The sequence below is a fragment of the Pteropus alecto genome, unplaced genomic scaffold (genome assembly GCF_000325575.1).
Source record: "Pteropus alecto unplaced genomic scaffold, ASM32557v1 scaffold3, whole genome shotgun sequence".
Classification (NCBI taxonomy): domain Eukaryota; kingdom Metazoa; phylum Chordata; class Mammalia; order Chiroptera; family Pteropodidae; genus Pteropus; species Pteropus alecto.
The window spans coordinates 65,043,646-65,056,209 of NW_006442484.1; the positions used below are offsets into that span (position 1 = coordinate 65,043,646).

The 12,564-nt window shown below is 35.3% G+C and overlaps 1 protein-coding gene across 1 annotated transcript in view; it reads left to right on the forward strand.

Moving 5' to 3' along the window:
• The window catches only part of FAM117B (family with sequence similarity 117 member B), a 37,302-nt gene extending 28,757 nt beyond the window's left edge, over window positions 1–8,545 (forward strand). Inside the window, exons 5-7 of the mRNA XM_015596790.1 lie at window positions 802–1,027; window positions 3,046–3,166; window positions 6,310–8,545. Of these exons, the coding sequence (XP_015452276.1) occupies window positions 802–1,027; window positions 3,046–3,166; window positions 6,310–6,628 (666 nt within the window). The 3' untranslated portion in view covers window positions 6,629–8,545. The remainder of the gene's footprint in view (window positions 1–801; window positions 1,028–3,045; window positions 3,167–6,309) is intronic.
• The last annotated feature ends 4,019 nt before the right edge of the window (window positions 8,546–12,564 follow it).

Here is a 12,564-nt window from a genome sequence, read left to right on the forward strand (position 1 = left end):
ATGACATGTAAGACATAGTGAGAAAATTTCCTGTTCATATTTAAAGCCATGTCACAATATATTTAAGCTTCATTCTTCAGTGAAAGAAGAATTGAGGAATTTGAAGTAGTATTTTATTGATGTTTAAGGTCCTCTCCCTTAAGATTAAAGATTGGTTTAATTAAAGAAAACACAATTCCCCATACCCTCTCCTCCATACTGCATGATGGGAGAAGCTTTCCCTGATATAATAAAGGTAAATGAGCCACAGTCGAACAGCGAGCGGGTTTCCTTGCTAAATGAGCCACACAAGCTTTTTTGGAATGTTCTCCTTGATTCCTCCCTATAATTAGAACTGTTGTGATTAACCGTTCCATCATGTAGGAAGGTTTCTTTGAAAAACTCTTTCAGGCAGGGGGAGAAGATCAAAGGGCCTGATATCAAGTATCACTAGGTCCCCCAGTGGACCCACTACAGAACCTAGTGCTAATACCTTGATTTTTCCTCTTTTACCATGGCCCTTCTTTATAATTTTAAAAATAATATTTATAACATGATAGGTAATTCAGTGCAATTCATCATTCAGCAAGAACTGACCACCTATCACGTGCCATAGCCCGGAAATACAGTGTCTTTGTCCATGCTGCTCAGTGTCTAGTGAAGCAACACAAAGGCTTCTGTCTTGTTAGGCTTGATAAGTAGGGAGATTCTGATTTATGAGTCTTCTGGAAGGAACAAAAGGGAAAGTTCAAATTGGGTTCATTTCTGGATGAATTTCAAAATTAGTGACAAATATACATATGTTTAAAAATTTTTTAACAGCCACAAGATATTCCAGATGGCCATCGTGCACCTCCCCCCCTCGTGCAGAGAAGTAGCAGCACACGGAGCATTGACACGCAGACCCCCGGTGGGGCAGACCGGGGAAGCAACAACAGCAGCCGCTCTCAGTCTGTGTCCCCCACGTCATTCCTCACCATCTCCAACGAAGGTAGCGAGGAGAGTCCTTGTTCGGCTGATGACCTGCTCATCGATCCCAGGGACAAAGGTACAGTGCAGGAGAATTTTGTTACCAGATGATAAGGGAATACCACTTATTTCATCCATCATTCTGTTCATTTTCTGTCAGAACACACATACTTAAGACTACCAAGGTAATGATTTGGAGATATTTCAAAACATTTTAAATTGGAGTACAAAACAGTAGGCCTTTTATTTGTACCTTTTTTTTTTTCTCTCTACTCTTGCTAATACAGGTTCCTTATTAGTGAGAAACATGAAATGTTTCTTTTGGTATAAATGAGATGAACATTTGTCCTGAAAAGCACTTTGTTCTCTCTCACCTTAGTTGTCATGTTTTTACTACCTTAGTACTTTTTAATTAAATGTGAAACCTTCAACTTAGTGTTTTTTAGGATGTATATTTGTGGAATTTCTAACAAGAATTAAGCTGATTTATATGAATGCAAAATTTATATGAATGCAATCCTGGAATAAAAGGTTAAAGGGCTACTAATGCAACTTAAATATCTTGGAGACATAAGCAAATAGGACCTTTCATCTGTCTGTATCAGGGCAATATTTGTTAGCCTTATCCTAGTTACTGCATGTGCTTAAGAGCAATAGGAAGATTTTTTTTTTTTAAATTTAATTTTTCTACAGCTCAGTTTAGTAGTCATTTACTTAGGATCTCCTACTCACAGTGTACGGAACATCCTAAAATGTTCCATTGTTGCAGCTGGCCATTACTACTAAATTATTGAGACTGTTAAAATATACAGTTTCTGAAGAAGTCACTTCAAACTGTGGGTTATTATAAAATATTATTTGGCCCCCCTCTTTTTTTTTTGCCAGCTTCTAGGTTAAATAAAACATGGTTATTCCAGGGCAACACCCAAAACCAATTAAATCACAACCCCTAGGAGTGGGACATAGGCATGAGGAGTTTCTGATGTTCTCATGAGGAGTTTCTGATGATTCCACTGTGCACACAGTTTGACATTCAGTTAAATCCTTGCGTTTCTTGTCAGGAATCTGCATAATTACTACTTACACTTATTGTGAGGATTAAAAGGGGGTAGTGAATCCAAACCTTTAGCACATCTCCCGGTATTTAGTGCTCAATCAGATGTACCTCCCAAAATTTTAAAAAACATAACTACAAAATCTGTCCCTTGATTTCCCATATTTTCCAGTTTTACTTCAGTAGCATGTAGGAACTCCACAAATTTTGTGTCCTGCTGTATTTGATTTTAGGAGATGAGTGACTGGTTAGCTTCTCTGAATTTCTTTTATAAGAAAACAGGGCCCACAATGCTACTGTCAGCAAGGAATTTGTAGCTTAGCCGACACAGACTGAAAATTTAGAACTCTTATGTAACATATCAAAAATTTTAAGTTAACATAGTATAAACTGAAGACATCAGCACTGAACAAGAATACCAGAGTAAAGGAATATTCCCTTTGATAGGGTTAATTTGGAAAAATTTCAGAAACTTTGAGCTAGACTTTGAAGGCAATTTTGGAAAATCAACAGAGAGAGATCTCTTAGGTGTGGAGTTCTTAGGCAAAAGGAAATCTTTGGTGTACAGTTACACATAGCTACAACTACCTGGAGTAGAGATTAAAACTGGAGGAGCAGAGAAATCAAATTGAGAAATTCTGAAGGGTATGCCAAAAGTGCATGGTAAGCAACTAGTGAACCATTTCAGTTACTTATATTGGGAAAAATGGAAGTGACATTTGAATTTGTTTGCTGTGCATGGTCTAGAAATAAATCTGTGAGTGAGGTAAGTCATTATTCATTACTGAGGATTAAGTGATACAGGCCTAAGCTGTGGTAATTGTAAATAGAGAAGAAATAAAAATCTTTTATTTGTTTATGCATTTATTTAACAAACGTTAATTATCTCCTCTTTACCAGGAATTGTTAGATGTTGATGAATAAAACACTGTTTGTATCCTCAAGTAGTTCATGGTATGGCGGAAGGCCAAAAACAGTTAAATACAGAATGACTATGCATTTGTGTTGTATTTCTTAATGACGCAGTATGTCATTTATTGCAGAGAATGGGAACAACTCTCCCTTGCCCAAATATGCAACTTCACCAAAACCTAACAACAGTTACATGTTCAAAAGGGAACCTCCTGAGGGCTGTGAAAGAGTCAAAGTGTTTGAGGAATGCTCGTAAGTATCCCCTTCCCTCGCATAAAAACCTCTCTTTTATGAGAATTTTCATATAAGTCGAAGAATAGTATAGTGATTACCCATATGACCACCACCTAGATTCTATAGTTAACATTTTGCCATGTTTGCCGAACTGTTTGAAAGTAAGTTGGCAGACATCATGACACTTAACCTTAAATACAATATAATATTTGTTTCCTAAAAGTAACCACTGTACTCTTCCACTACTACAATACCATTATCACATCAAAGAAAATTAATAGTAATGCTTAGATATCAACTAATATCCATTTGTTACTCACATTTCCTCAGTTGTTTCCAACATATCATCTGTGGCTGTTGTTTCTGAACCTGCTAAATATACTGCTAAATTCAACATCACATTGAATTTAGCAGTATATTTATTCAGGATAGATCACAGATCTCAGTCAGTGTGGTTTCCTTCTTTCAATTATCAAATTCCTTTCAGGTTTTATCTATTTTTGGTCTCTAGTTCTGTCAGTAGTTTTTAAAAATATTTTGTCTGCCAATATAGGAAACAATTCTATTACTTTGCAGAATCATGTTACTATAATGAAGATAGTATAAGAAGCAGAATCTTAAACAGTGTCTGGTACCCCTGGTGTGTGATCTCCTATGCTCATATACCTCTCTTGGCTGGTACTCTAGTCAAGTACTCCAATTTTAGACTCACTTGGCTTAGAAAATATTGCAGCCATGTGTTTTCAGTAGTAGTGGTTTCTTGCTTTATAAGCTATGGCTACAGTGTTGTATGTATGAGACTATGTAAATTAGGTGATAAACATTATTTGGGGATATGATGAAAGCACTTAGCCCTCACCTTCCAATCTCGCTATGACTGTAAGTCTAAGAGCCACTGTTCTGGCCTTTTTTCACTATGAAACCTAAGATGCAAGGTGGATATTGTCCAACCTTGTCCCATTCAAATAACTTCTTTTTCTTTATTATAAACATCTTGGAATAATTTTGAAACATGGCATCCTGTTGTTCCTCTATGTACCCCTTTCTATCAGTATTTCCTTTAACGTAAATTCAGAATACTTTTGCTGCACAAAGAGCTTTGTTTTTGAATCCTTTGTACTTCTAGGAAATCCCAGCTGTCTCTCTCCTATCTGCTTTTGTGATGGTAATTGAAAAGTCTGTTTTAGTGACTGCGTTTTTTGTTTTTTTTCAACCATGTCAGTCTAAAAACTTGACTGGTGCCAGCTGAATGTTAAGCAGTATTTCTCCAGAACTGTTTCTTGGACTCCTTGCATCTTAATCATCTGAAATATTAGTTGAAACTGCAGATTCCTAGGCCCCAAGGGTAAATATAGAGGTAGAACCAGGAATATGCATCTTTAACAAATACTTCATATAAGTTTTATGCTTAATTTGAAAATGCTGGCTTAGACTTTTTCATGAGAGTTCTTAATAGAGTCATTCTATTAAGTAAAAATTAAATGGTCCAAATGGACCTTTCTGGAGTTGAGCTCTTTGATTCGCTCATTGGTAGTTAACATTTGCCTAAGTGCAGAGAAATGGTTGGCTCAAAAGCAATTTGAATTTCTTCTATAAATGAGTTTGAGTATTTGTTGTGTAGGTTGGTGTCCTGTGGTATCTGCCTTAGACTATTGCATTTGGAAATTTTCTCAAGACTCAATATCTGAGCCATGTATGTATGGACGGGTAGACAGATAAAAGAAGGTAAACCCTAACATATTTTATGGCACATCTTATCTGTTGTTAGAAGGTAAACCTGTTCCTTTTAAATATATACATGGTTTATTATAAATTTTACTGATATAAAGGATATATAGCATACAAAATCCTATTCATTTTTAAAATTTTTCATTATATTCCAAAAATGAATTAAGAGCAGTAACCCGAGTAAATTTCTTAAAGGTAATTTTTACCTTTTATCAATAAAACATATTAAAGTCTAAAAAAATTAATCTCTTTTTGCTCTAGCTATGTCAAAATTAGAGCAAAACCCACTGGACTCACTGGCATTAAAGCAAAGGTAGATTATTGGTCCTAATTTAAAATTTTTAGCTTATTTAATCATTGTTTAAAGAATACTTTTCTAAGTCTTAGTTTTGGTTTGAGGTAGTAACTCTGACTTGAACTAGAGTTTTGAGTGGGTTGAGAATTGATTTCTTATTTCTAGAAATATGTGTTTATTTACCTGAAAGAAAATAGGTAGTTGGATTTGGACCCAGAAAGCGCAAACCAGATTTTACACGTCTTTCTGACTCTATATTCTTTTTGATAGACACAGACCATAGCCATGCCACCTGCACTTAGTAAATCCTTTTTAATGAAGTCAAATATGCTGTTTCCTGATCCCAACTAAAGAACTCCTTAACCTTAGTTATCTTTGATTCCCAGATATTCTGGCCTCTTTGCAGTATAGAGGTGTTTTTAAACATATAGCATGACCCATTCTTTCTCCCTCTCTTCCTCATTCTTTCCCATTATAAGTAACTTGGACCCATTAATTTTCAGGAGCATCAGGGGACAGGGAAGGATTTGACTTCAGTAGAAGTTTCAGAGCAAAGGACTGCCATTAGTTTTATTTTGGTTTCACATTTCCATTACATTACTCAGAAAACCATCATGGTTAACTCAAAGAATTGTTTCAGAAATTTTTAAGTGCACATGAAGAGAAACTTAGGCCTACCAAAGTTTAGTCATGCAGTGGTGGAACTTAGCAAAAGATGGACATTGTATGTCATTAATTTCTTTGCTTTTTTCCTTCAAAGTACTACAGACTTTGGAAAATCATGGTAATGGAACATATTTTGTCTTTAAACATCTAGAATTTCTTTTGCTTTAGGAAATTCTTTGTTCATATTGGCTATCTTAGATCTTCATTGGGATACAGTGGTCATCAGCCTGAGCTACCTGTGTCGTGCACAGGGCTTGCCAGGGAACTGAAAGCAGCAATGATGGTGTCCTTCCAGCATTCTAAAATACATATTTTGAATCATGTGTTGTAATTCTACTTTGGTTCATAGTATTTGAAGCTTTTGACATAGCTTGAATTTTGTACTCCTTTTATGTGTAAAAAATAATAATAAAAGAACTTACTTCCAGTGTTTGGTGACTTAAAAGTATTGGGTTGTCTGTTCTACGTCTAGGCCAAAACAGCTTCATGAAATCCCAGCCTTTTACTGTCCTGACAAAAACAAGGTGAATTTCATTCCTAAAAGCGGCTCTGCTTTCTGCCTCGTCAGCATCCTCAAGCCACTCCTTCCCACACCAGATCTTACTCTCAAGGGCTCTGGCCACAGTCTGACAGTCACCACTGGCATGACAACCACTCTACTGCAGCCCATCGCTGTGGCCTCCCTGTCTACAAACACAGAGCAAGACAGAGTCTCTCGAGGAACAAGTACAGTCATGCCATCAGCCTCTCTACTCACACCACCAGAACCAATCGAAGAAGCTGAGGGATAGGTCCCAGTGCTGCATAGCCATTGTGTTCTGGGCAACTGAGAACCTCCTTGAATCACGTGACTCTGATGGATGGCATCATGCGCTCCCACTCGCTGTGACGTGCTCCACCTTTTCACAGTGACACGTCACAGTACATGTGCGGAAAGAAAGCAGCCTCTCTGATGGCTTTGCTCACTCATGGAGGCCAGCCCTCTGTGCTTAGCCTGCCTTTTCCTCAAGCACTGGTTGAAACAAGAAAGGTCTCATTCTTTACTTTTGGAGGGCTGATATCTCATTGTTTTTTGTTTTCAAATTAAACTTTTAGAAACAAAAATAAAAACCTGATCCCTGCAAACATGATTCCTAGAGACATGAATGATGCTGCAAGAACCATCTTTTATATGAAAATGACTATTTTATAATACCAATGTTACATTTTCTGAAACATAGCAAACAGGATGTTTAAAAGATTCTTTGGTGGCTTCTGTTTCTTGTTTCCCTTTCTAGATATGTGCTTTTCTCAGCTGTTTTCAGCTTTGGGACCAAAGGGGTTGTTGGCATTTCCCAGCAGTCTTAACCTCATGACCATGTTCTTCTCCCAAACAAGAAATGGTAGGTAAACGCATTGAACAAGTATATACAAAAAAAGACAAAAAGCAATATTAGCACATTATGTGATTTACGTTTTTTGATGTCAGAAGTTTGTGCTTTGGGTGGAATACTTGTAAAAATGCTGTTTTCTTCACTACTCCCGTACACATTTCACCATGTGGTCAGAAAAATTATAGTCTGGAGACAAATGCTTAATATATTCTCACCCATCATTGGAAGTTGGTTTAAAAGTCAGCCAAAAAGAAGCTACCCAGTGTTGATTGCCAGCTAGGAGTAAGGAGCCTCTGGTTTTCTGCACAATATTTATCACATGATCTCCCTTTACCACAGGTGTCATTCTACCTTTAATCATCACTGTATCATAGTCCCAAGAGATCCTAAAATGACTGCATGGATTTCCTTCTTTGCTTTTGTGATGTCGTTGTCTTGTGGATTTGGTCAGGGGTAGTAGTTTGCCAGGAGTGTAATCCATTGAATAGCAATCCGTAGTCACAGAATCTTGCGACTGACCTTTTCTTTATGGTGGTTGGCACTGAGATATGTTGTTGCCTACAGATTTTGCTAGTTGTCCCTCCAACATTTCACACAGTAGGGAAAATAGGCAAGGAGAGCTTTGGAGCACAAACAACAGGAACCTTTGAAAAATCCATACAGGATTTAGGCTTATTCTAGTACAATCACTGCCAATATCACATGACAACAGTATTTCATGTCTGGGTATGTGATAGTGAAATTAAGGAGCAGCTCTTTTTAAAAACGAGTTTCAGCAGACTGTTGATAAAATGCATCTTTCTAAGGTTTTCATATACTACCTTATGATGCAATAATTTAATGTTCTTATACATATTAAAGGGAGAACAAAAATTAAATACTTGTAAAAGGGATATGGTTTAGAAGGTTAATAATGTCAGTTTATCCAGATATATCCCATCACAGGAAACCTAGTGGTGGCAGTAAATCTTCTGAAAAGACTTCTTATATTGACGCACTTTCAAAACATCTAAGTCACCAAAAGTATGCCCTGTTAAGTTTAAAATGGAGATATAGTTAGGCAAGGTAGATAAACTCAAACATGAATAAGTCTGTCAGGTTTCAATTGCCGGGACCAATGAATTATGGTACCTTTTCATCCAAAACGAATTTACTTGGAATTAGTACATTGTGGCTTCTAAATCAGTAAAAGCTCAGTTATTCAGGATGTAAATTTTCTGGTTGGTTTCTTAGAACCCTGCTTTTTTTGCCTTTGTTATGCCTTTGACTTTACCGTTTCACCCTGAGAACTGCTCTGTCAGAAATACAGAAGAAAAGGCAAAAAAAAAAAAAAAACTTAAGTGTCGACTGTGGTATATCTACAATGGAATACTACTCAGCCATAAAAAAGATGAAATATTATTATTTGCAACGACATGAATGCATTTTAAGGGTATTATACTAAGTGAAATAAGTAAGATGAAAAAAGGCAAAAAAAAAAAAAAAAATCAGGTGAGTTGATTTGAATGGTAGGAAGAGGAAGTTAAAAACAAGGTTAAAAAAACTCCTCGGTCTTTGAATTACCTGAGTTCTGTTAAATCTGTGTTCTTTGCCTTACGCTTTTTTCTGTCTCCATTCCCACAAGTCACAAGGGTATTTTACAACTAGAATGCCACTTTATTAACAATTTTTCCTTTTACTCTGTTGTGCATGTTTGTCTAATTCATATTTTTTTGTAGAGTTTCATATATCCTTATTCTAAAGTAATTTAAAATCGGAATGGGAGGATAAGTTTAAGATTTATTTACATAGCCTTGTAAATAGAACTTCTGATGTTTGGTTATAAGAATGTGAATGAATTGTATGGCAACCAAACATATCCTTGGATTTGGGAGAAATAGAGCCTGAGATTTGAAGGAAAAAAAAAAAGTACAAGGTACAAACAACTCTAACTGCCAGTGCCAAAGGGCTAATTTTTAAGCATATGAGCTTTATCGCAGTCTTAAAAAAATATTAACCATAGGTCCATTGAGCTTTTTTATTTAACCCTTAGTTCACAAATTTGATTTTTTTAAAAATGGTCTCAATAGACTGCATAATACTGTTTTCTAAAATTACATTCCATAATTATCTTGTTATTCTGTAGAAAACTGTACAGAAGGTAAATTTAGAATAGCTTCAATGGGAATATAATTTAAAACATTTTTAATTTTAAATACATTTATTTCCATTGTAGTAAAATAAATAGGTGGCATGTATATTTCAGGAAAAGGAGCTGTTCTGTGGTTATTCACTTTGCCAGTCTTAAGTTATTTTTTTACCCTTAAACAATTTCTTTGTGATAACATGTAAAGTTACTGGTTTTGATCATGACTAAGTCTTAACTTGTCATGGCTTTCATGACCAATTATGTTTTAAAACTGCTTTGTGTTTTTGTTTAATATGGTGAGCATGGATGCCAAAATTATTTTTGATCTAGATTCATTTTGTTTAAAATATTTCTTACACTCATGACAAGCCAAATCAGCCTTTTAGAAGGTGCTATTGCTAGCTGAGGAATAACTGGCAACAAGAAAGCCATTTTTCTCCTTTCTTTAATGGCTGGCTTTTACTGGAAAGTTTTAAAAAATGGCAGAATTTATAGCTTTCTGTATGTGCAAGATTAGGACTGGGTTATCAAGATTTTCTTTTGTTAAAGGAAATAAAAGAAAAATTGCCACTACTGAATTTACTATTCTAAACTTAAGATTCATTCCTCGATGCTTGGAATTTTGATGTCTCAAAATCCTATCAGTGGAAGTGCTGAATTTGCATTAAGCTAAGAATACTTCACTCCGCACTTTAAGGTTTAAGTTTTACTCTGCCTAATTTAATGATAAGCAGAGCAGTCCTGAACAATATTTTGTTTATACAATCCTGTTGAAGAATATAATTTGTTTTTTTAAAGTCTGTACCTTTCATCTCTGTTGAAGCTATGTAAATCTTTTTTAAATGCAATTTTTAAAATTTTGTTTTTCTAACAAAATTCTCCCCCCAAAACAGCATTTCCAGTGGTGATAAATATTGTTACTATGTACTTATGTATTCCTTGTATCTGAACACTTATTGCTGCCTCACAAGAAAATAGAACTTTTATGTTAAAAATAAAGTCTGTTCTTCTTGAGTTTTTTTTCTGTGTACTTTTATGAATATAGTCTCAAATTCATATTTTCTTTTCAGATACCTCTAGCCTGAAATAACTTATACATAGTATATTTTTCACAAATCTGTAGAAAAATGCATTTGTTACATAGCAGGATGTATAATATTATAGTTATTTCCTTACTACCTCCTTACTTGCTCTAGAACTTAAAGTACCTGATCTTTGGTAAATGATAAACATTAAATTATAAACAAGTACACTGAAGGATATACGTGTTTATAATTCAGTATTTCAGAGCTTAAGAGATTTAGCTTGGGAAATCAATTTTATTCTGAAGTACACATAAAACATTTTTTTCCTTTTGTTTTGGTAATTCACGTTTCCTAAACCACCTATATTCTTCCTTTGTGACAGTAGTTTATTTATGCAAGACAGTTCAGGCTGGGGGAGTTTAGTCTGTATGCACACAGCAGACCTACTCAGGCCCCCAGTGAAGACTACATGCAGTATAACCACTTAGAAAGCAGAGATATCTTTTAAGTGAAGTTTAGAAAGTCACCATGGCTGTCAGACACAAAAAATGGTCACCAAGTTAATAAAAAAGTTCTGGGGGGAAAGGTTAACCAGAATTTGGGGATAACTAATGTATATATATTTACATTTAACATAGCATCAAATACAGAAAATCTGAAACTGGCTCATACTTCCCTTTTTCTGTCTCATCCCTTCACCTTTAAAGAGGTTGAAAGGAACAAATTCAAATTTCTGGCTGGGTGTTGCTCTCTTCCCCCATTTATTATTTTTGCTTTGAATCAGTATTAAATATACCAAAGAAAGGTTTTTAGGTTTATATCGATCCTTTCCCTTTGATTGCTTTAAAAAAGTGAGTGTAAAATAGAGTATCCTCTTCAATGTACAGTAAACCCTCAATGTCATCGATAGGTTCTGTGACTTAAGTGAAACAATTTATAATGAAACCAATTTTACCATAGGCTAATTGATATAAATGAGTTAAGTTCCTGTGGTATCTCATCACTGTTAAAATGAAACTATTATTTGAGGACCTGCTGTATATCATAGTATAATAATACAAATAGCCTTTGTATCTCTTTTGATTCGTGTTTTTCAAACTTTGGATTTGGAATTAAATGGGCTCAGCCAAGTTTTTTTTTTTTTTAAGCAGAATAGAAAACAAGTATATTTACACATGAGGAGAGTATTTGTGTGTAAAACCCTTGCTAGACAAGAGATAGTCATGCAATGCATAATATTTCGGTCACCAGATAGACTGCACATGATGGTGGTTCTATAAGATAGGAGTGAAAACTCTCTTAGTGACATCTTAGCCATTGTGATGTCTTACCACAGTGTGTTACTCATGTGTTTGTGGTAATGCTGGTGTAAACCTACTACACTTCCAGTTCAGCACATAAAATTATGTACAGTACGTAATACTTGATAATGATGAATGACAGTGTTGTTGGTTTATGTAATTTTTTCATAGAGTGTACTATTCATACTTATAAAAAAGTTTGCTATAAAACTGCCGTGTTACATACATACAGCAGCCTCATATATCTCATGTTTACTGTGTCTTTTGATTATATCATTTTTGGGGTGCTTGATTTTATCTTGTGTTGTTTTATAAATTTAGTGTAGCTTCAGTGTGCAGTGTTTATAAAGAGTCCACAGTAGAGCACAGTAGTCCTAAGCCTTCACATTCACTCATCACTCACTCACTGACTCACCTGAGCAACTTCTAGTCCTGCAAGCTCCATTCATGGTTAGTGCCTTATATAGGTGTAACATTTTTATCTTTTATACATACTGTATTTTTATATATACTTACTATTCTGTTAACAGTTACCTACAGTATTCAGTAACATGCTGTACAGGTTTGTAGCCTAGGAGCAATAGGCTATACCATAGACCCTAGGTGTGGAGTAGGCCATACCATCTGTTTGTGTAAGTGCACTCTGATGTTTGCACAATGACAAAATCACCTAAACACATTTCTCAGAATGCATTCCTCTCAAGTAACACCTGACTATACACATACTAGGTTGTAAAGCAAGATGTACTTATACTGTAGGTTGTAAATAAAATGATTTGAAAAATACTGTTAGGAACAGCTTTTGTGTAGGTACCTTTGGGTTAGTCTGGTATCTTAACACAGATGAGACTAGTCTTTAAGACATTGTTTCTACATCCCATTAATAAGTATCTCCAAATT